Source organism: Pelophylax lessonae (genome assembly GCF_965119305.1).
Source record: "Pelophylax lessonae genome assembly, chromosome: 5".
Lineage (NCBI taxonomy): Eukaryota > Metazoa > Chordata > Amphibia > Anura > Ranidae > Pelophylax > Pelophylax lessonae.
The window spans coordinates 509,496,539-509,521,322 of record NC_138772.1 but is presented as its reverse complement, the minus strand read 5'-3'; the positions used below and the strand labels follow the sequence as shown (position 1 = coordinate 509,521,322).

Below are 24,784 nucleotides of genomic sequence, written 5' to 3'. Positions count from 1 at the left end.
TGTTTTGTGCATGTGCTTTTGGTGCCGTTTTCGGCGCCATCTTGGATGTAGGCGGCTGCATTGTGAGGGCGGCAGCCATTTTCCCTGTGTTCCCCTATATTTTCTGTTGGCACCATGTTTGTGTAACTCACGGAGCTTTTTGGCCTCTAGTGGTTTTGGTCACTTCCTCCAGCCATCTTTCACTTGCTGCAGAAGAAGCGTGGAGAGCGGTTTGTCTTCTCTCTTACAGGCCCTGTATGGGGATTTAATGTTCTTTTGGGCATTTTTCCTTAGACACATTTGCTTTATCAGTTATCTGATTACATTGAAGGGGTTTCTGGCAGCAGTGCGGGGTCGGGGTGCTGACCGCAATCGCCGATTTAAAGGGCCAGCGTTCCTTTTTTTGTATTTCTGCCAAAATGGAGTCCCAGTGTGGCAATTTCCCCACTAATCTTGTTAATGCATCCGGGACATTCGGATCACCTTCCCTAGCTTCTTTATCTGCAGCCATTGAACCTTCGGCGTCCAAAGTTGATCTTGTCATGTCACAAGTTCATGTTCAAAAACGGCTGATGCCCTCTTATTTTCTGAGCCTGATATGATTCAGATTCTGAGCCTGATATGGTTGCCATGGATACTGCCCTTCCTGAGGGATCCCTGTCCGCACACTCAGGCGGTGAGGAGGATGTGCTTTGGTTGAAGCACTTGTTCGCTCCATTTGTTAGACATTGATGATGAGCCCACCCAGTCAGGTAAGCGGGTTGTCTTCGGCTCCCGCAAAGCCCAGAAGTCGGGTCAGGTTTTCCCCTGCCCCGAGGAGTTTCACGATATCGTGAACGAATAGTGGTGATGCGTTAAGCATGTGCTGGGGTGCCCGTGGAGGACTCCCCGGTGTTTAAAGACCCGATGGACAGGCGCGTGGAGTCACTTTCCCGCCACATGTACTTGGTGGCGGGCTCACTCCTCAAGCTGGTGTTCGCTTTCGTGCTGGTTTCTCAGACGGTTACGGAATGGATTAAGGTGCTTAGGCGCAACTTGGTGGCTGAGTCGGTTCCCCCGAATCTCATTGAGCTCAAGGACCAAATGGCCCAGGCCATGGTGTTCCTGTGTGACCCAGCCATGGACGAGGCTCCCCTGGTCGCAAGATTGTCTGTGGTGGGGACTGCACTCCGCTGCATGGTGTGGCTGAAGAGCTGGTCGGAAGACCATGCCTCTAAAAAGTCAGTGTCTGATAGCCCATATTTGGGGGAACGCCTTTTTGAGGACTCCTTGGATGAGATTGTCAAGGGTCTCACAGGGGGTAAGAGTACCCTCCTGCTCCAATCTGCGAAGGGTAAAACACCCTGCGTGCGGCGGGGTCCTTCCTTCAAGGCTCACCGGGGGCTTTTTCGTGCCTCTGTGGTGCAGAAAAAGGGTAAACTGTTCAGAGCCTCCGAAGTGTACGAGACGGCTTGGTCAGATGAGTCCAAGCATGGCCAGTCCGGTTCGGGGGTGGGGGACAGTCTGCATTGCCTTTCAGAACCTTGGGTGTCTCTGGTTCAGGACTCACGTGTTCACGAACGAATTAGTTCGGGGTTCATGACCGTATTTCGGTCACGCCTGGGAGACAGGTTCTTTCCACCATGTCTCCGTTTATCTCCGGGATCGTTTATGGGATCCCAGGGAGGCGGTGCGGACTTGCGCAGGGAGTGGTGGTGCTGTTTCCTCGGCAGGAAAGGTTTTGAGGTCTTTTATGCACCCCTGTTCCCGGTGCCCGGGTACCCTGAGGATTCACCAAGGTTTGTCCGGGGTGTTAGCCTTGTTCCCGCTCGGGGGGATTGCGATCCTCGGTTGTCTGGAAGAATTCCTGTTGAGAGCGGGTTATCACCCGACCTTGTTGGGCGATCTGTCGATCTTCCTTTCTGCTCAATGTCCTGGAGTTCAGGACGATCAAACCTCTGCCTGCTCCTTGGACGCCTCGGCTGCACGGTCCCCTGGTTTGGGTGCAGTCCGACATTGCCACGGCTGTGGCTTACATCGATCATCAAGGGGGCACCTGGAGTGCCTGGGCGGCCAAAGGAAGTGGCCGAGATTCTGACTTGGACCAAGGCACACGCTCCAGCTATCTCTGCTGTTCATATCACGGGAGTGGAGAACTGACAGGCAGACTTTCTGAGTCATCAGTCCTTGGATCAGGGGGAATGGTCCCTGTAGTCTGAGGTGTTTCATCTCCTGTGTGCCCGGTGGGGGACTCCGGACGTGGATCTGTTTTCGTCTTGTCTCAACGAAAACATGGAAAGGTTCGTGGCTAGGGCTTGAAATCCTCCAGCAGACGCCGTGGTTGCGTTGGTGGTGCCATGGCACCAGTATCAGCTGATTTATGCCTTTCCCCCAATTCAACTGTTGTCCAGGTTCCTCCGCAGGTTGGCGTTGGAAAAGGTGCAAGTTATTCTGGTGGTCCCAGGCTGGCCTCGTTGGTCTTGGTACGCAGACCTCGTGAAGATGGTCGTCGAGCCTCCCTGGCGGCTACCTCTGAGAGAAGATCTGCTGTCTCTGGGGCCAATCTTCCACCCTGCTTTATGGTCTCTGGCTTTAACGGCATGGCGGTTGAGGGCCAGGTTTTGAGAGACAGAGGTCTCTCGGATGCTGTTATTCCTGCCTTGCTTAGAGCTCGGAAGGCTACCTCCCAGGAAGATTTATCATCGTACCTGGAAGGCGTACATTGCCTGGTGTGAGTCGCAAAGGTTGCATCCTCGCTCCTTTTCAGTGGCGAGGGTCCTAGCTTTCTTGCAGAAAGGTGTGGATCAATGTTTGGTGTTGGGCACTATTAAAGGTCTGGTGTCGGCCTTGGCCATTTGCTTCCAGCATCCTTTCCCTGATTTGCACCTTTTTTCAAGGGGTGTGTCATCTGGCTCCTCCGCGGAGGGTTCCTTTGCCTCCATGGGATTTGAATATGGTTTTGTCAGTTTTGCAACGACCTCCCTTTGAAAATATCAGAGAACTATCTCTGCCTGTGTTGTCCCAGAAAGTTACTTTTCTGGTGGCTATCACCTCTGCTCACAGAATGTCTGAATTGGCGGCTCTGTCCTACCGTTCGCCTTATCTGGTCGTTCTTAGGGATAAGGCTGTTCTGCTACCCAAACCAGTCTTTCTCCCTAAGGTGGTGTCGGCTTTCCACCTCAATGAAGATGTTGTTTTGCCTTCGCTTTGTGTGAAGTCTAAGCATCCCATGGGATTTGCCTTGCATTCGTTGGATGTGGTTTGGGCAATCAGGGTTTACCTGTCGTCCACGGAACCGTTTAGGAAGTCTGATCCCTGTTTGTCCTTCCTGGGGGACCTCGGAAGGGTTCGGCTGCGTCCGCTGCAACCGTTTCTAAATGGATCAGACAGACTATTGTTCAGGTCTATTCACTCAAGGGTCAGGTGCCTCCTTTCCCTGTGAGGGCACGTTCTACTCGAGCCATGTGTGCCTCTTGGGTTTTTCGCCATCAGGCTTCTGTGGCTCAGGTGTGCAAAGCGGCGACCTGGTCGTCTGCGCACACTTATACAAAATTCTACAAGATTGATGTGATGGCATCCTCGGATACTTCCTTTGGCCGCAAAGTTTTGAGCGCTGCGGTTTGTTGAAGAGGCATGTTTTTTCTCTTCTTGGGGTGAATTTTTGTTCTGGGGTTAGCTCCTGTTTATGTTTGAGCTTCTGTTGCCCTGTTGGCTGAGTTTTGGTTCTGGCCTTGTTGACACATTAACGTTTTGTTGGTTACGTCTTTTCCCACCCTTCACACCTGCACTGCTTTGGGACATCCCAATAGTGATGAAACTTGGAAGAGGCTGCGTCTGTCAGCGGATGTAAGAGGAAATAGAATTTAAAATGATTTTCTCTGAGTTCTCTGACAGACCCTCTATTTTGAGGTTGTTTGTCTTCCTGTACTGCTTTTTGCTACAAAACTGATTAGTAAGCTCTATGTGTCTTATGCGGTACCCAAATAACATATTTATGTCCTTTTGTTCCCACAAATACAGCTTACTTTTGGTGGTATTTGATCACATTTTCTTTTTTTTTTTTTCTGACTGCCTTTTGCGCTATGAACAAAAAAAAGACAGACAATTTTTTAAAAATTCTATATATATATATTTTTTTTAATTTTCTGTTATAAAACCCATCCAATAAAAACAATGGAAAAAATCTAATTTCTTCATCAATTTAGGCCAACATGTATTCTGCTACCTATTTTGGTAAACAAAATCCCAATAAGCGTATATTGATTAGTTTAGCCAGTGTCGTTAGTATAGTGACAGTGCGTAATTTTTTAGCACTGATTATTGTATTGGTGTCACTGGTCCCCAAAAAAGTATCAAAGGTGTTACTCAGTGTCCGATGTGTCCGCTGCAATGTCGCAGTCCCGTTCTAAGTCGCTGATCACTGCTATTACTATTTTAAAAATTAAAAATAAATTAAATTAAATTAAAATTCCAGCATATATCCCATAGTTTGTAAACGCTATAACTTTTGCACAAACCAAACAATATATGCTTATTGGGATTTTTTTACCAAAAATATGTAGCCGAATATATATTAACCTCCCTGGCGGTATGATTCTTTCGGATTTTAGGTGCTGAAAGCGGTACCATTATTTTGCATGTAATTCTTGAGAATGAGCAGCCCAAACCAACTATTTATATATGTCAAGAGAGTAGTGTAGTGAGTCCTGCGCTGTCTAGGGAGAACGATTTACAAGGGTTGGTGTAGATCCCTGAAGCTGCTAGTACCAAAACTGATAACCATACAGTGTCAAACTCATAAACAGGTGGGGGGTACTGCGCTTCTGGGTAGATAAATATATGAACTGTGCTAAGTAATACTGCCTATTACAATGAAAGGAGGGAACTATAGCATGTATGGGTGTTTTAAATAAATAAATAAGGTGCTATATATAAAAACTGCAAAGTGCATCCGTACTTGAATAAATAATTACACAGTACTACAATATTGACACGGCACTCTAAAAGTAATAAATAAATAAAAGAATAAAACACCACTTATAGTGCTAATAATGTAATAGTGACAGATAAAGTGCTCAAGTGCATATAAATAAATATATTAGGAAAAATAAAGTGTCCTAAGTGGCCAATAATTTGTTTGTGGTCCAATACCACTTCTGCAGGGGTTTCCCCACCACTCCCTGCAGAATAATTAGGCCCAGGAATTTCCAGATATCCGCACTGGTCACGGGTTCCCACATCCTGCTCCTTAAAAAACCGCCAATGCGCTGCGGCTTGTTGCTCCTGGTACTGATTGGTCTCCACAACAATTTTTTCAATAACCTCATCGGTCAAAAAAAGTTGCAGATACGCCATGGGGTTGTCCTCCTCAACATCGACTTTGAGACCAGGTGCTCCGGTAAACGGGAACCTTGGGGGCGCTACGTGCTCCGTACCGCAGTCGATCATGCACCAAGTACGCACATCGCTTGGCACAGTCACAGCATCATCACTGAACTCACTTTCTGCGTCGGATGACGAACTTCCCCATGAATCGCTGTCACTCCACTCTGCAAGCGATTCAGGATCGCTGTCGCTCTCGCCCAGCAGGTCATATACCGCTTTTGAGGTTGTGGCACGCTTGTTTGAGGCCATGGTCGCTCTGCAATGTCCAGATACAGTGTATAGGAAAAATGCAGGAAGTGCAATGGAGAAAGCACTGGGGGGCAATCAAAGGTCAATTTATTTTATTTAGGGAATGTAATCCAATAGGATTACAGTGTATCAGTGTGTTTGTGCATATACTTTTTTGAATTTGCCGCCGGTTCCACCCCCTGCGGACATCACATCGCAGGAGACGGAAGCCGGGGCTCACAGACGATCGCGAGGAAGCTCTGCCGCCGCATACCGCCCGCATACATCGCTGGATCCCGGAGAAAAGGTAAGTAAAACCTCTACCAGGATCCAGCGATCTTCCTAGCGGTACCCTGAGTGTGGCTCGGGGTTACCGCTTTTGGCTCTAAAATGTAACCCCGAGTCACGCTCGGTAATACCGCTAGGAAGGTTAATGAAGAAATTACATTTTTTACATTTTTATTGGATATTTTTCATAGCAGAAAGTAACAAAATATATATATATTTTTTTCAAAATTGTCAGTCATTTTTGTTTATAGCGCAAAAAATAAAACCCACAGAGGTGAACAAATACCACCAAAAGAAAGCTCTATTTGTGGGGAAAAAAAAAGGACTTTTATTTATGTACAGCGTCGCACGACCGCTCATATGTCAGTTAAAGTAAAGCAGTGCCATATCGCAAAAAATGGCCTGGTCATGAAGGGGGGTAAACCTTCCAGAGCTGAAGTGGTTAACCCCCTCAAATTGAGGGCCTCAATACTGGGCACGTTTTCCCCCTTGCTGCCCAGGCCAATTTTCAGCTTTCAGTGCTCTCACACTTTGAATGACAATTACTCAGTCATGCTACATTGTACCCAAATTAAATTTATATAATTTGTTTCACACATAGAACTTTCTTTTGGTGGTATTTATTCGCCACTGTTTGTTTGTTTGTTTTTTATTTTTTGCAATACGTCCGACAGATCGGACCCCTAAGGCTGCATTCACATGTGAGCGTTTGGATCGCGGGCAGAACCGCCGCGGTTCCGCCCGCGATCCGGAGATTATTGCAAATCGCGGGACGCCTAGCGTTGCCCGTTGATTTGCAATAGCCCCCCAAACGCCGAGCGATGTTGCCGCGATTTCCGCCTGCCGAATCGCGGCAACATCGCGCAAACAAAATCGCGGGACGCAATACGCTCCAAAGAAGTACAAGAGCTTCTTTGGAGCGTATTGCGTCCCGCGATTTTGTTTGCGCGATGTTGCCGCGATTCGGCAGGCGGAAATCGCGGCAACATCGCTCGGCGTTTGGGGGGCTATTGCAAATCAACGAGCAACGCTAGGCGTCCCGCGATTTGCAATAATCTCCGGATCGCGGGCGGAACCGCGGCGGTTCTGCCCGCGATCCAAACGCTCACATGTGAATGCAGCCTAAGGGTTCTTTCACACGGCCGCTCCATGTGTCCGCAAATCATCCTATTTTTTTGCGGATGATTTGCGGACATAATGTAAGTGAATGGCACTGCGGATGTCAGCGGAATACCATCCGCTGACATCCAATTTTCCTCCTTTCAGTTCTGTTCCGTTTTTTGGAACGGAACAGAACCCCATTTTTTCATCCGTGTAAAAAACGGAAAGGAAGGAAAATCGGATGTCAGCGGTGTCATCCGCAATGCCATATACTTACATTATGTCCGCATATCATCCGCAAACGGATGGGATGATATGCGGGCACACGGAGCGGATGACACAAATGTCATCCGCTCCGTGAAAAAAAAAAAAAAGTCCCACAGCGGACTAAAGCCGCGGAGCGGCCATGTGAAAGAAGCCTAACTGACTTTTTTTTACACTTTTGGGGGGACCTGTGACATTACTACAGTAATCAGTGCTAAAAATATGCACTGTTACTGTAATAATGCCATTGGCGGGGAAGGGGTTAATGCTGGGGGTGATCAAGGGGTTAAATGTAAGCCTAAATGTGCTTGCTAACTGTGGGGGGCTCTGTGAAAGGCACACAGAGATCGGTGTTTCAGCTTAGCTGAGACACACAGTCTCACTGTGCCTGTCTGACAGGAGAGCCGCCTGCTTTGTTTACACCTGTGGGTGATCAAGGGGTTAAGTGTGAGCCTTGGGGAGTGATTCTAACTGTGGGGAGGCTTCTGAAATGATCGGAGACCTGCGATTCCATATAGAAGGATCACATGAACTCTGTGATCATCCCAGGGAGAAGAACGGTCAGCTGTGTTTACAGCAGCCAACCGTCCTTCTCTCTCAGTGGGGAACGATCGCGGGTGTCAGGCGGCAATTGGAGCGACCTAGATCTACGTTATTTTGCCTGTACGAGCAGGCCTGCCGCAGTTAATATACAGTAAGCGGTCCAGAAGTGGATAAGCGAATAAAGAGCGTACATTTTGAAAAAAATATATACTTTCTGTTAAAAAAAATAAATCCAGTAAAATCAAATTTTGTCATAAATTTAGGCCAGAATGTATTCTGCTACATGTCAAAATCCAGATAAGTCTATGATAATCGGTTTGTTTGAAAGTTATAGTGTTTACAAGCTGTGCTATGTTTTACTGAAAATTGATCAGTTCTGATGTACTGACTGCCTATCTCATTTCTTGAGGCCCTAAAATGTCAGGACAGTTGTTAAACACTGGTACAGATGGCAACATCGATCGCCTCTCCTTGTCCTCACTGGCGGGCTCTGTGTGTGAGGACAAGCAGAGCCGATCAACTGACAGGCGGCTCTGTTTACATTACATGATGGCTGTGATTTGGATGCAGTCATCATGTGATCAGAAGGGCCAATCACAGAGCTCTTCTGTTGAGCGGAGATGCGCTGTGTCCAGGGCACACAAGCACATCAGGATCGCGCATCCTCATTCTAAACGGCGTATGGGTACATTGACTCAGAATGACGAAGCTCCCACCCCAACGTTTAACCACTTCATGCAAAATCACATACCTGTACATCATTTTGTTGAAGTGGTCATACTGGGGTGATGCCTGCAGCTAGACGCATCCCCCTAGTACAGTTTTTTTAGAGCAGAAAGTCAGCTTTCATGTGATAACATCCGATGCGGCAAAATAGCCGCTCGGCCCTTATCACAAGCAGTGGGAGGGGAAATTTACCCCCCCCCCCTCCCCTCCCGCCGTTCCGCCCGGCTCTCCCGTCCCACGGGGAGACCACAGCAACCAGCCAGCACGTCGGCTAGCTAGCCGGAGTCCTGAACAAAGCTGGAATCGGCTTAGATCGGGTATCTGACATAGTAACGACGTCACTTCCAGTTTACTCGGCAGCCAATGGCGCCGATTTTAAAAAATTCAAGGTATTCAAAAATGCAGATTTTGGCGTTTTGAGCACTGTGAAGTGTAGAGGAGGGCAGATCCCTCCATAAAGAGTACCTGTCACTGCCTATTACTGTCACAAGGGATGTTTACATTTCTTGATCAGATCAGAATCAGAGGTGGTTTTTTTTTTTTTTTTTTTAATAAATAAATGAGAAAAACATTTTTTTTTTTTTTAAAGCGTCTTGATCCCCTCGTGCTCGCACACCAAAGAAAACGCATATGTAAGTCGCGCCCGCAAATGTAAGCAGTGTTTCAATCACACATGAGGCATAGAATATAATTTTTGCATAAATAAGTTTGTAGGATGACGGTGTTATATGATTACTGGTTAAGCGGTGTCTGTCAAACATACAATGTGCATGAGATATTACCACCATACTTTATGCCATTTATGATTTACATGTAACCGACTCTGTTTACTATTCCTTTACAATTTCAAAATAAAAAATATTGAAACGTAAATCACACTGAGTTATTGCTGTGATTGGTGGAGTGAGAGCAATAGTTCTAGCACAAGACCTCCTTTGTAACTCTAAACTGGTAACCTTTAAAAATGTTTAAAGCGTCGCCCAGGGAGATTTTTAAGTACCGTAGTTTGTTGCCATTCCACAAGTGTGTGCAATTTTAACATGTTAGGTATCTATTTACTCGGCGTAACATCATCTTTCACAATATACAATTAAATTGGGCTAACATTTACTGTTTCATGTTTTTTTTTTTTTTTTTTTAAATTAGTAAAGTGTATTATTTCCCCAAAAAATTGCATTTGAAAGACCAATATGCAAATACAGTGTGACATAAACTATTTCAATGATCGCCATTTTATTCTCTAGGGTCTTTGCTAAAAAATATATATATATATATATATATATAATTTTTGGGGGTTTTAAGCAATTTTCTAGCAAAAAATACTGATATTTTTGTAGTGCCAGAAATAGGCTTGGTTTTGAAGTGGTTAGGTGCAGTGGCTGATTGGGAAGCTGTTAATCTGTACAGTTTTTGTCCAAAAAAAAATCAGAAGAGGAAGACCACGTATGCTCAGAAATAAAATAATACATTACTATACAATAAAATATTTTACATCACTTCTTAAGTTGTATTCTGCCGTACGAGAATTTTTGTGTGTTGCGTAACCTCTTCATTTTTGATATGAACTAGTATGCAAAAAAAAAAGTGTGATACCAGGCACCATAATATTCTCATCGTTACGAGGCTTTAGTAAATCACACTCAATTGAGAATGAACTCTCAGGTGATTGAGCTCTCCAGTATATCAGTTTTGGTTGGACTGACCCATTAGCAATTCACTTGTAATGCCTAGTACACACGGGCTGAATATTGGGCGGCATCAGCCTGTTCAATGTTCAATAGAAACTGGCCGACATTTGGGCTGTTTGTACTGGAGTCGGTCCAACACGGCCAGCTTCTGTGAAAGGGGCATGACTGAAAAAGGTCTGCCGATTGGCTCCCGATCAGCGATCAGCCAATGGCTGAGAGCGCTGACCAGAGTGTTCTCAATGGCTGAGAGCGCTGACCAGAGTGTTCTCAATGGCTGAGAGCGCTGACCAGAGTGTTCTCAATGGCTGAGAGCGCTGACCAGAGTGTTCTCAGTGGCTGAGAGCGCTGACCAGAGTGTTCTCAATGGCTGAGAGCGCTGACCAGAGTGTTCTCAATGGCTGAGAGCGCCGACCAGAGTGTTCTCAATGGCTGAGAGTGCTGACCAGAGTGTTCTCAAAGGCTGAGAGCGTTGACCAGAGTGTTCTCAATGGCTGAGAGCGCTGACCAGAGTGTTCTCAATGGCTGAGAGCGCTGACCAGAGTGTTCTCAATGGCTGAGAGCGCTGACCAGAGTGTTCTCAATGGCTGAGAGCGCTGACCAGAGTGTTCTCAATGGCTGAGAGCGCTGACCAGAGTGTTCTCAATGGCTGAGAGCGCTGACCAGAGTGTTCTCAATGGCTGAGAGCGCTGACCAGAGTGTTCTCAATGGTTGAGAGCGCTGACCAGAGTGTTCTCAATGGCTGAGAGTGCTGACCAGAATATTCTGGTGGAGGGGAGGCGTGCCCACCATCAGAACACAATAAAACAGCAGGGAGATTGCTGTACTAACGTATAGTTAGTACAGCGGCTCCGACTAGAGCTCCATACTGGAGTTTTTTCCCGTTCTGGGTTGAATGGAAAGAAAACCTACTAGTGTGTATAAGGCTTTAAACAGTTTTCAGCAAGTCAGCAATAAAAATCCATATCGTATTAGATTATCCAATCAAAGAACAAATTTTGGATTTTGTTTGAGTTGCTCTTTTAGCGTAGTACAAAGTTTTCCTTTTCATAAAATTGCACAGGTGTCGCTTTTCCTAAGCAGTTTTCTTTCATTTCTTCCAGCTATTCATTGCAATCGGAACTCCAATAATATCGACCACCCTGCCAGCGCGGATAACATCAACGTGAACCTCCAGGGGGAACACACTGACTCACCCTCCGCTAAGGACACTTCAAAAGTTCCGGAGCCCAAGGGGACACCCAAGAAAGTGCAGACAGAGCCAGACGCACCCAAGGTAATAAGAAGCCGGAGCCCGAGAGTGATGTTAGAACAAATCATTTAATTAGAGAAGAGTATTTGTTCTGTAAACACGACAGGCTCCCATGATTAGAATGCAAAGCAGAGAGAGGAGTCCTGAGGTGAAAATAATTAGGGAAGAAAAATGGAATGCTGTAGAGAATCAGCAATGAGAATGCAGAATGAATGTCTAATTGTGGTTTATTCAGTGGAGCCTGCAGAAGTTTGCCGAATTCTTTCTCTCGCCATTGTGTGGCACTTCAGTTGTGGTGGGATTGTCTGTGGCCATAGATGAGTGTTGGGGGTCATAGGGGGGCCCTGGACATCACCATGGGGCCACTCACATTACTCAATATGTAGGATGCTACAGAAAACTGTCGGGAGTAGGGACTTGCTACAAGGGACTGCTAGAGATCACCATTATTACAGTCTTGTTACAGATCAATTCTAACACTAATGACTGGTGGGATTTGGGGGACACTCAACAAGTAACACTGGGCTGCCTTAAAGCCCAACATTAACTATTCTTAGGCTCCATTCACACCTGAGCATATCGTTTTCAGGCGTTTTTTCAGACATTCTTTCAAGCGTTTTTCAGGCGATTTTTGCAGGTGTTTGGAGGCAGGCATTGGCATCTAACAAAAACACTTGTAATCTGCCAAAAAAGGAGCTCATGTACTTTTTTGAGCTTCAGGCGTTTTGCTTCAGGCGACAAAATGCGCAGATGTGAACAGGGGCCATTGAAATGAATGTGATTTTGCTTGTTGGGCGTTTTGAGACTTCAGAGATGAGCGTTTTATGAGCTGAAAAACGCTTCGGTGTGAACAGGGCCTTGAAGTCAACAGATGGATAAAAAAACAGACAAACAGAATGCCTGTGTGAACGGGGCCGAATACTAAGGCCCCTTTCACACATGCTGTCTATTTGTCTGTTTTTCATCCATAAATTGACGGATGAAAACCGGACATCAATGCATCTCATTGGAAAAATGGATGTAAATGGATGATCATCCATTTACATCCGTTTACATCTGAATTCGTCATCATCCATTTTTTGAAACTGATCAAAGCTCTATTTTTCTTCTGTTAAAAAAATGGATCGGACGAAAAACATGTAAACTGACGAATGGTCAGTTTTTCATCCGTTTTTGCATTGGTAGTGGATGTAAAAAAACCGATGGAAAACTTATGAAAAACTAATGATCACCGAATAACTGATGAATACTTCATCCATTCTGACGTGACTGAACTGATGAAATGAACGGTCTGCATGTGTGAAAAGGTCCTTTTATACCTAAAAATGTTCCCTCAATAACAATCAGTGGCGGCCCGTGCATAGGGGGCGCCAGGGCGCCGCCCCCCCTAAAAAAAGAAAAAAAAAAAAAAAAGACAAAATGAGCAATAAAGTTTTCAAAAAAAAAAATTGCGTTTGCAAACCTCGCCGCCGCCGGCCTATGTGGAGGCTGGGGGTGGGGGGGGGGGGGGGGGGGTGGGGTGGTTACGACCCACAAGAGGCGCCGATTGGCTGCCTTTTGGGGGCGTAACCTGGGCGCAGGGCACATTGCTTGGACACCCCCACTTCGTGGATTCCTGGCTGTGATTGGTCCAGTCTCCAGCCTGGACCAATCATACAGGACATCCTGGGTGACGTCGCATGGGGGCGGTGCGTCAATCACTCACCGTCCCGGCCGTCACCTTCCCGCCCGCCTTCAGAGAGGAGGAGCAGCGGCGCACGTTGTCGGTGGAGAAGTCTCTCCCGACTCCCGAGTCCCGTCACCTCTGCAGCAGCAGCAGACGCCAGTGAAGTCGGCCCGGTCCCGGTCGTGAGAGAGCCAGCCCAAGACGAGCAGGTAAGTGATAATTGGAAGCAGCCTCAGTGCCTCCTCTCTCTCCTGTGTGCGCAGGGCCGGCCCTACAATAGGAGCGGAGCGCTACTAGTTTGAGCAGCGGGGAGCCCAGCCCAGCCCTGGACAGAGTGACCGAATGGGAGTCCGCTGGGACTGGAGGCAGCGGGGAGGAGGAGGGGGGATCTGGGATCAGAGGTGAGCAGAGGACACAGGGCTCATTCTTTCAAGCGGTACGATGTGGGTCAGCTTTCTCACTGAGAGAAGACAGGCAGGAGGAGCGCAGCAACGGTCAGAGTCAGACACCTGCCTGAAACCCTCCACCTCCTGACCACTGCACCCCTGGCCTATCTATCCTCACCCCCCCATGCTCACCTTCCGAACTGGGACTGCACGAGCCCCACTACCCACCACTGCCTAATGACCTGATGCTGGAGAGGTTCTCCACTGTCCTGTCTCTCAGCCCACCTCCTGTGATGCTACCCATCTTCTGTGACGCTGCCCCCCACCTGTCCCTCTGCCCACCTCCTGTACCATGACCTGTGACATGCCTGTACCATCACCTGTGCCATGACCTGTGACATGCCTGTACCATCACCTGTGCCATGCCTATACCATCATCTGTGCCATGCCTGTACCATCATCTGTGCCATGCCTGTACCATGATCTGTGCCATGCCTGTACCATCACCTGTGCCATGCCCTTACCATGACCTGTGCCATGCCTATAACATCTCCTGTACCATCACCTGTGCCATGCCCTTATCATGACCTGTGCCATGACCTGTGCCATGCCTGTACCATCACCTGTGCAATGCCTATACCATCATCTGTGCCATGCCTGTACCATCACCTGTGCCATGCCTGTACCATCACCTGTGCCATGCCTATACCATCACCTGTGCCATGCCTATAACATCTCCTGTACCATGACCTGTGCAATGCCTGTACCATCACCTGTGCAATGCCTGTACCATCATCTGTGCCATGCCTGTACCATCACCTGTGCCATGCCCTTACCATGACCTGTGCCATGCCTATAACATCTCTTGTACCATGACCTGTGACATGCCTATGCCATCACCTGTGCCATGCCTGTACCATGACCTCAAAATCACGCAATTTTTTAGCGCGTTTTTTGCCGCGAAGCAATACCTATTACATTTTTCTTTTGCGCCCCCCCAAACATTTTGAGCACCGATAACAATACGTCTCTGTGGAAAGACGGATATAAAGGGATGATTACCATATAATACCGCTTATACTCGAGTGAAGGTCCCACTTGTTCTCTGGTGCAGTGCGCATGGAGGATACATGAGATTCTCCTGTACCATACGCACAGCCCCGCATCTCCTGTACCATGCCTACAGCCCTGCATCTCCTGTACCATGCCCACAGCCCTGCATCTCCTGTACCATGCCCACAGCCCTGCATCTCCTGTACCATGCCCACAGCCCTGCATCTCCTGTACCATGCCCACAGCCCTGCATCTTCTGTACCATGCCCACAGCCCTGCATCTCCTGTACCATGCCCACAGCCCTGCATCTTCTGTACCATGCCCACAACCCTGCATCTCCTGTACCATGCCCACAGCCCTGCATTCTCCTGTACCATGCCCACAGCCCTGCATTCTCCTGTACCATGCCCACAGCCCTGCATCTCCTGTACCATGCCCACAGCCCTGCATCTTCTGTACCATGCCCACAGCCCTGCATCTCCTGTACCATGCCCACAGCCCTGCATCTCCTGTACCATGCCCACAGCCCTGCATTCTCCTGTACCATGCCCACAGCCCTGCATCTCCTGTACCATGCCCACAGCCCTGCATCTCCTGTACCATGCCCACAGCCCTGCATCTCCTGTACCATGCTCACAGCCCTGCATCTCCTGTACCATGTCCGCAGCCCCTGCACCATGCCCGCATCCCCTGTTTTGGGTCTCGTGGTGGTCCACTTGGGTCTGGTAGCTGCTGCATTTCCCACCCTAGGCTTATACTCGAGTCAATACGTTTTCCCATTTTTTTGTGGTAAAATTAGGTGCCTCGGCTTATATTTGGGTCAGCTTATACTCGAGTATATATGCTATCTATATACATCCGATTCCGTCAACATCCATTTTTTGGAATGGATCAAAGTACTTTTTGGGTCCTTTCACATGAGCTTTTTGTTTGTTTCATCAGTTCCATCACGTTTTTTCAAAGAAAAAAAATGATCAGTTTACATCAGTTTTTCTCATCAGGTTCTCATTAGGTTCTCATCATGTTGTCATCAGTTTTACATTAGTTTATTTATTTATTTATTTTTTTTTGCACTTATACATGTTTTATTAAGGCCCCGTTCACATACAAGCGACGCTACTTCGCACCGCGACCTCCGAGGTTGCGGTGCGAGCAGCGCGCCGCGACCTCGGAGCGGCCGCCACGGACTTCATAACATTGAAGTCTATGGCGGTCGCCTCCAGGTCGCCCCAAAGAAGCTCCGGACCCTTTTTCTAAGTCGGAGCGACTTGTGTCGCTCCTATTAGAACGGGTCCGCAGCTTCCCTATGGGAGGCGACCTACGGCGACCTGTGAGGCGACCAGGTCGCCTCACAGGTCGCCTTAATGTGAACGGGGACTAAGGGTTTGAGATAAGTCTGTACAACAAAAGTATACATTATAATCATGTAATTTAACAATGTAGGAAAAAGTAGGGTTCTTACATAATTTTTAATACAAATATATAACAATCACAATCTCTTATCCCAATTTATCTGCAGTACCCTACTTCTAATCCTATACAACCAACTTGTCTTCATGATAAAGCTACACATAGTACAGTCTCTTCCCACCCCAATTTTCCTTCTTTTATACCTACATAAACAACCCTCAAAACCCCCCAAAAAAAAAAAAAAAAAAACCAGAGGGGAAGGAAAAAGGGGAAAAGGAAAAAAAAGAAAAAGGGGGGGGGGATATTGATCCCTTCCATTTCCTGGCGGACAAATGTTACCTCTACCCAAAGAAATAGTTTATTTTTTTTTTACATCCAATACCAATGCAAAAACAGGTGCAAAATGGACCGTTTGTCTGTTTACATCCGTTTTTTCATCTGATCGTTTTTTTTGACAGAAGAAAAACGGCTTTGATCTGTTCCAAAAAACTGATGTTGATGGAAGTGGATGTAAATACATGTAAATGGATAATCATCAGTTTACATCCCTTTTTCCATAGAGATGTATTGATGTCTGTTTTTCATCTGTCAATGGATGGATTTAACAGAACACTCGTGCGAAACGAGCCTTTTTCTTCCATTAAAAAAAGAGAATGGACGAGAAACAGATACAAACGGACAAATTATCTATTTTGTCTCAGTTTTTGCATTGCCAGTGGATATGAAAAAAAACTCATGTACAACGATAAGAAACTGATGAGAAAATGATGAGAATCTAATGTAAACTGCTCCGTTTTTTTTCTTTGAAAAAACGTGACTAAACTGATAAAACAAATGCAACGCTCGCGTGAAAGGACCCTAAGGCCCCTTTCACGCATGCGGACCGTTCAGTTGATTAGTTCAGTCACTTTTATTCACTTTTTCATGACGTTTACATAAGTTTGTCATCAGTTTTTTATTCATTTTTTACATCTCCCGGCTAGAGTCCTTAACTACTTTAGTCCCAGAGCCATTCTGTCACGCAAAAACAAACCGTTTGTCAGTTTACATCCGTTTTTCCGTCCGATTCGTTTTTTTTTTAACGGAAGAAAAATTGGTCCTTGATTTGTTCCAAAAAATGGACGTTGATGGAAGCAGATGAAAATGGATGTAAATGATCATCCATTTACATCCGTTTTCCTACTGAGATACATTGATGTCCATTTTTCGTCCATCAACGGATGGATGAAAAATGGACAAACGGTCCACATGTGTGAAAGGGGCCTTAGGCTGGAATTCCACTTCAAGCCCTGGGGCCACAGGCTGGGCTCCATAGACTTCAGAGCAGCCTTCTCAACTGTTTTTTACCCTAGGGGAACACTTTTAATTATTTCAGGTCTCAGGGAACCTCGGCTAGTACTAATTAACTGGGAGTTAGTGGGAAAAATGCACCTTAAAGTGAGTCAGAAAATTAAGTCCTGCTAGATCACTTCAGGCTGGCCTCTTTTAAAGGTGTAGCTTAGTAAAACATTAAAAATAAGTGCCTTTACTGTTTAAAATGCAGTAATACATGGCCTCACCCTCCTCTGTACATGCTCATTCGCTTCCTATTTTTAGGAATTGTACCCAATTTGTAGAAGTCGATCTGCTAACATCTTAAAGTTTTACTGCTGCTCAGGGGCTCTGGCCTTCAGCAAAAAGAAACAGGAACAATGCTGAAGGCAATTTACAGCGCAGACTAATTCTGGTAGCATAAAGATTAATGTGGAATGTATATTTCTTGCTACAGGACATTATTTTTATCAAGCTGTTATAGGTAAACTTCCACTTTAAATTGGTGGTTTGTGGGAAGAAAGGCCCACTTACCGTGGTGTTCAGAGTGCCATTCCTATAGACAGCTAAATTCCTATAGACAGCTAAATAGATTATTGATGTCATGTAGCTGGCTCTGCCAAGTGGCATTGGCACTAGAACTATGCAAGCACTATCAAATGGGAGGTCAGTTAGCCACTGCTCAAGGAACCCGTAGAAAAAGTGCATCTAAGAATAAACCAGGTCTGACAGGGAGAACCCTGCAGACGAGGAAAATGGGGATTTTAATGTGCCCGAAAAATATCAAAAGAAAAACAATTCGTACAAAATATAAATTTTATTGAAAACAAGATGATAAAATCGACATGTAGAAGTACTGTATATAAAAGGTGTATCACATAACAAGACACATCCTAAAATACAATGGATCGTCGCGTTTCGCCCATAGTTTGGGCTTCCTCAGGATCCAGATGTGTGGCAGACTTGTCAAAGAATATATATACACCCTGGATAAAAACAAAATTAAATCACGTAAACCAAGCCACGAAATCTAGAATATTAGACTGGAAAGTAACCGATTGGTATAAGCAGGGAAAAGAAACATATAGTCCCCTACAAAAATTGTTAACCCAGCCAGGGATGAAAACAATCAAATGTTAAGTGCGGGTAAATGCAAAGCTCAGTAAGCCAGTAGCTTAAAAACACAGCCAAGGATATCAAATATATATCCAATAAAGGAAAAAGTTCTTGCATACCATATGAGAGAATCAACGTCCCTGCTACATATAGAACCGCCAAGTCTCGTAGAATAGAAAACTATGTAGGAACCCTAGGGTTTCATAGAGCGCTGTTTGAGAATGGTTGCTTCAGAGAGCATTTGAAAATGTAGGCATGATCCAACCGACCCAAGGCATCAGTGCATCCCTAAATCTTAAACTGGGTGCTAGAGACAGCTTGGAGCCTGGCAGCTCCAGGGGAAACAGTAGAGATTGCTCAAGTCTTTCTAACCTGTCTGATCCCTACTATTCAGATCGGGAACATCAGAAATCCTTGTCTGCGTACTTGGGGCTCAGTGACTGAAGTCAGATGGACAACTTGAAGAGTACAACCTCTATGTATATTTGTCTAATGCCAGTGTCATGTGACATATGACAGACTGTGTAGCTGTGAATTATTAAGCGTTTATTATTATCAAAGTTTTTGCTTCCCTATGAAGCATTTTGGCCAGCATGTTGGAAATTCTTTTTGTGGTGGCTAATAACTTATTGTTATCTGTGGTGGAGATAAAGGATGAAACCTTCTCTGTACATGTGTCAGTAGCATCCATGGATGAGAAGAATATGACCTGACCCTGTAACTCAATAATTGTTTGAAGTCAAGCAGACCTTCATCTGCTTGTTCTCTGTCTGTGTATGGACACGAAAATATTTTTTCAATAAAAATACCCCCGGGACAGTCAGGGCTAGTATATTTCACAATGGATAGCCTCTGTACTGTCCCGGGTCGCACTTACCTTTTAGAAGAAAAGCGCTGCCATCTCAGGTGTGGGCAGCTGAAGCCAGTGCATCCTCTTCTGCGTCCTCTTCCGTGTCCTCTTCTCCCAGAATGCGACTGCACCGGCCCCGCTCGTCACTTCCGAGGCAGGCGCGTCATCCCTCCACAACTTCTGGGCATGCCCAGAAGCTGTTTAGCAGCGAATGACGTGCCCGCACCGGAAGTGAGGAGCAGGGCCGGCCCGGTGTAGGCGCATTGATTCCTGGGAGCGATGACGTTCAGCTCCCAGGAATCAATGCAAGCAGGAAGTGACGGCGTGGGCCACGGGCCACAGAGGGAGGAAGTGGAAGAAAGGTGAGTATATTTTTCTTCAATAACAAGGTAAAGAAACAAAAAAAAAATCGTAACTATCCATTTATTTTTCAGGTGACCATAAGCAAGCGGATGGCCCAAACTCGACTATGTCGATTTTGTGGCCGGAACTCCGCTTTAAAGTAACTCATGCCTGGCCTAGAACAGTTTTATTGAAACCATTTTGTGGTGATTGCAAATACTTGTGTTAGGCTTAAAGCGGTAGTAAAGTGCGCTTTGTGTTTTTTACCTACAGGTAAGCCTATAATGAAGCTTACTGTACTTGTAGGTAAAATGAATATCTCCTAAACATGCACCGTTTAGGAGATTTTTGCTCTTTTGGCAGCCGGTGACCTCTCCGGTGCATGCCCTCTGATAGAATGGCATACCCGTATACGCTGGAGTGGCGACATCTCGGCTCAGCCATTCAAGCTGCCCGAGCCTGCGAATCCGGAAGAAAGACCAGGTGAAGATGGAAGCCCTGTCAGTGGGGACAGCGCACCACTGGAGGGCTTCATTCTAAGGTAAGTATTACATAATGTGCTAGTATACATTGCAATTGCTTTGCAGGGGATTTTTTTTAATGCCACAGTTTACTACTGCTTTAACCACTTGCAGACCACCCGGCGCATATATACAGGCTGGCTCGGCTGCGCGAATAAACGTACTGGTACGTTGGTTCGCAGGAATGGTGCTGAGGGAAGAGCACGCGCCACTGGCAGTGCGCTCCCTCCCCCACTAGGCAGCGGGGATGCGGATCCACGGGACCAGTGGCTGCGATTGCCGCTGGGCACCCGCGATCGCTGAGAGAGGAGGACAGTCAGCTATTGTAAACACAACTGACCGTTCTTCTCTCTGAAATGATCATAGAGCCCCTGTGATCCTTCTATATGGGATCACATGTCTCTATGATCATTTCACAAGTCCATCGCCCATACAGTTAGAAAACACCTCCCTAGGCTCACAATGAACCTTTGGATCACCCCTCGGTTAACCCCTTCCCTGCCAGTGTCATTAGTACAGTAACAGTGCATATTTTTAGCACTGATTACTGTAGTAATGTCACTGGTCCCCCCAAAAGTGTCAAAAATGATAGTTGGGGGTCTGATCTGTTCGCCGGAATGTCGAAATCCCGCTAAAAATCGCAGATCGCCGCCATTACTAGTAAAAAAAAAATAAAAATAAAAATGACATAACTCTTTCCCCTTGTTTGTAGATGTGATAACTTGCACAAACCAGAGAAAATACACTTATTGCGATTTTTTTATTTTATTTTTTTTTTACCTAAAATAAATAGAAGAATACAAATTGGACTTAAATAATGAAAATGTTTTTTTGTTTATAGCGTAAAAAAAAAAAAAAAAAAAAAATCGCACAGGTGATCAAATACCACTTAAAGAAAGCTTTATTTATGGCTAAAAAAAAAAGGACATCAATTTTATTTGGGTACAGCGTCGCATGACTGCGCAGTTGTCAGTTAAATAAATGCAGTGCCAAATCGCAAAAAATGGCCTGGTCATTAAGGGGGCAAATCCTTCCGGTCCAGAACTAGTTAAGATCAATCCGTCTTTTGTTTTAAAGTGGTATTAAACCCAAAAGCAAACATTTCCTCTAATGCAGCCTACCTATCATTAAATGTGATGGCTGCATTCATTTTCTTTATTTAGGCTTTTCTTCATCTTCATCTGATGATCTGACCAGTAAGTCTGTTTCTTTTCAAAATGACACGTTCTCTTGTAGATTAAGTCCCGGTTCACACATATGCGATGTCAGACATCGCATGTGATTCCTAGCGCACTGCTCTGCAAATCACATGCGATCTCTGTGTGTTGTGAATTCAGCAATACAGATTGAACTGATCTGGAGGTGTCGTTAACTTTGTATTGACACCCCCAGCGATTCGCATATGGCAGTGTGAACTGCCTGCGAGTTGAGTGCAATGCGGGAACCCGCAGTGGATTTGCAGGGTTTCCGCATCGCAGATGTGTGAACCGGCCCTTAGCAGTTACAGGGATGAGAAAAAACATTCAAGACTAACAGGGGTGCTTACAATGAATTGATTTTGCTTATTTACGTAATACCTTTATCCCAAAAGAAACAAAAACTGTTTGCTGTAGTTGTTTATAAAGTAGTAGCAGGATTTTGGCTTTAATTTGTTAGTGTATTTAAATCTGCCAATCCATTGAATACTCCCCTCCCCCCAGACTGACACCGATGCTGGCCAAAGGTGTCACCTGTGCTCCTTCCTCCAGAGTGGAGGCGCTCTGATACAGGAGGTGTGTTACTGGGCAGATCACCAGGTGAAAAAAAGAGAAAAAAGCCTAATAAAGAAAACCAATGCAGGCACCACATCTAATGATTGGTAAGCTGCAATATATTACATTTTTGGGGTTGTGTTTAATACAGCTTTAAAGGGTAACTCAACTTTAGTGGGGAAAAAAAACTAGAAAATAAAGAAAAAACAATATAACTGTAACGGGTCAACCGGCACCCCGACTGGGTACCTCAGCCGACGGATGCTCCTAGTGCTTCCCGAGGGCTCCAAGCACTCCACCAGACACCATAACCACCTCAGACCCCACAAACCGCCACAGCTTGGTTGGGGTCTCGCCGTCTCCTACCCACCCTGGACCTACGACAAGGTTCCAGTGGGTGAACCTCTCTTTCCCCAGAGAGTGAAGCAGGAACAAGCTCTTACAAGAGCTTAGTGATTATTCAAAGGGAGTATGCAGAGCATAGCAATCCCTTGTAGCAGATTCCCCCAATAAGAGACAGGACTCTAGATTGAGGGTGAAGTCGAACTCAAACTGTTTATTCAAACACATGCACAAAGAGATATACACTGTGGGACAATCCCTGCTCCCCCTTAGCAGCCAATCCACATACACACATACATCCGATAATACGTTTATCTTAAGGCAGACAGAAACAATAGAACAATGGAATGCAGGCACTTACCAATAACAAACCCCACCCCATCTCACTATCTAGCAAGGGTCTATGAGACATTCCTGCAATATTCTTCTAGCAATCTGAAAAGTAAAACCATTCATCTACATACATTTCCTGAGAGATATTGCTGACAAATATTACTGTCCCATCTGAAGCCATCCAAACCATTCTCTCAACGTACCCCAAATATCTGTCCCTCACTCCCAGTGACGGTGAACACCATCACAATAGCGTATAGAATTGGGACACAAATCATATTGTAATTTAATTTTATTAAAAATGACCTTTCCTTTTCAATCTGTAGCTGTTGTAATTTTCTGAAAATGCAATATTGGCTACCTGGAGCTCTTCTGTACACAGAATGTATACTGACCACACCCCAGAAGCATAATTTCCTGCTTCTGTGATTGGCTCACCAATTTTCCCAGAAGTCTGCCTAAGATACAAGTCAGATTTCTGGCATCCCCTGCAATAAAAATGTCATTTTTGGTGAGATACTCCCAATAGGAACACGTCTAAAGGGATGTAGGCCCAGCAGATTTCCTCATTAGAGCCCTGCAGCTGCCACAGCTGATAGATAAGTATGAAACCACTCCCATTAAGTAGTCCATACAGTAGATGAGTCAATTTTTTTTTTTCGTTCAACCAGCAAATTGAATGGATAAAAAAATAACCTGATTCCCCCATGCGCATGCTGTGGATGGGGGAAACCCTTCCCGGTATTGAGACTTCCCCGCCATCAGAATACACTGATCAGCGCAGCTGGCTGTAGATAAAAATCTGACAAGCTGGCTGTACAGAAGTCGATTGGTACATTATTTTCTATACAATCAGCCTGCCCATACATGGATTGAAATTCGGCCGATCCCTACTGAACCGGCTGAATTTAGTTCATGTATGGCCAGCTTTAGCTACTAGATGCTCAGGGAGATTTGGCTTCTGCCCAAGTCAGACTTAAGCCCCACCCCTTCATAGGATGAAGCACTGCCCCTGTCATGTGACTCAAATGCCAGAGCTTCTACTGTTTGTTGGAGTTTACAGGGCCATCTTACCGAATGGGCACGCTGGGCAGTGGCCCAGGGGCCCCACTTGCCCGGGGGGCCCCACCTGCCCAGCGACCCAGCCCCAGCCAAGCATTAGTCCTGATTCCTGTGTGCATCCCACCGCCAAACTTAGCAGGTGACAAGGGCCTGTCAGCCCTGTGCTGCTGTCAGGCCACTTGGGCCATGGAGGGGGAGCCCACAACTGCAGGAATGCCTGTCTGCCTCCACGGGAACAGGCACACACAGGACAGTCGAGTCTGACTCCCATCCATGTGTGTGTTCACCGGACCCAGCCGCCGAAGTTGGAAGCTGTCATTAGCCCTGCACTGCTGTACCAATAAATATTGTCATATGGATAATTTGCATTTTTATTCTCATGGGTGATTGTGTAGGTAGGGCCCCAGTGCACTGCATTGCCCCGGGCCCTTTAATGGTCTTAAGATGGCACTGGGAGTTTAGACATGTTACAGTTAAATGAGAGGAGGCAGGGCTTAGCACAGAAAAGGGAGGAACCCAACCAGCTGCACCCCAAAATAATGATTGGAAGTACACAGGGCATGTGTAATAGGCCCTGTCCTGTTCGCTCCCGCTCCCCTCCTATATGCTGCCATTTCCTAGCTGTCAAAATGAGGCCTCTTGCACACTTTTTTTTCTGAGCTAAAATACAGCCAACTCATTGTAATGTGCCTATGCACACAGGCGCGTAAATGAGCGCTGTGCATTATTCAGTAAGAACAAAATAGAATAATCTGCATTTTTGGACAGTAATTTACGCCTAATGCGTGCAAATACGCGCGATGTTGAACAAATGAACGCACACGAACATACTGTGGATCTGAAAAATGCTAATTTGCATATTTTACAAAAACGCGAGAATACATTTGCGCGAAAGGACGCAAATTTGCGCGAGCGCATATGCGCGAAAATGCACACGAATGCGCAAAAATGTGCGCATTTCAATAAGACAAATACTCCTGAAATTTACGGCTGAAAAAGGAGATGCTCAAACAGGAGTATGGTGTGTAAGAGGCCTGATAGATTGGAGTTGCTGTCTAAACACATCTGCTATTCCAGCCGCTGCTGTTGAGAAACTGACCTTCTGACGCGATGTTTATAAAAATTATTTAGTTATGAGATAAAGTTATACAAAGTAATATTGTTACTTTATCTACTCTGCTTCATTCATCCGCAGAGCGAAGGGAAGAGC

The 24,784-nt window shown here is 45.9% G+C and overlaps 1 protein-coding gene across 3 annotated transcripts in view; it reads left to right on the top strand.

Annotated features, from left to right (window-relative positions):
* The window catches only part of SAMD12 (sterile alpha motif domain containing 12), a 959,826-nt gene that overhangs the window by 128,505 nt on the left and 806,537 nt on the right, over positions 1–24,784 (top strand). For all 3 annotated transcript variants that reach the window (XM_082258230.1, XM_082258229.1, XM_082258231.1), the window contains exon 2: positions 11,282–11,454. In XM_082258230.1, the coding sequence (XP_082114356.1) occupies positions 11,282–11,454 (173 nt within the window). The remainder of the gene's footprint in view (positions 1–11,281; positions 11,455–24,784) is intronic.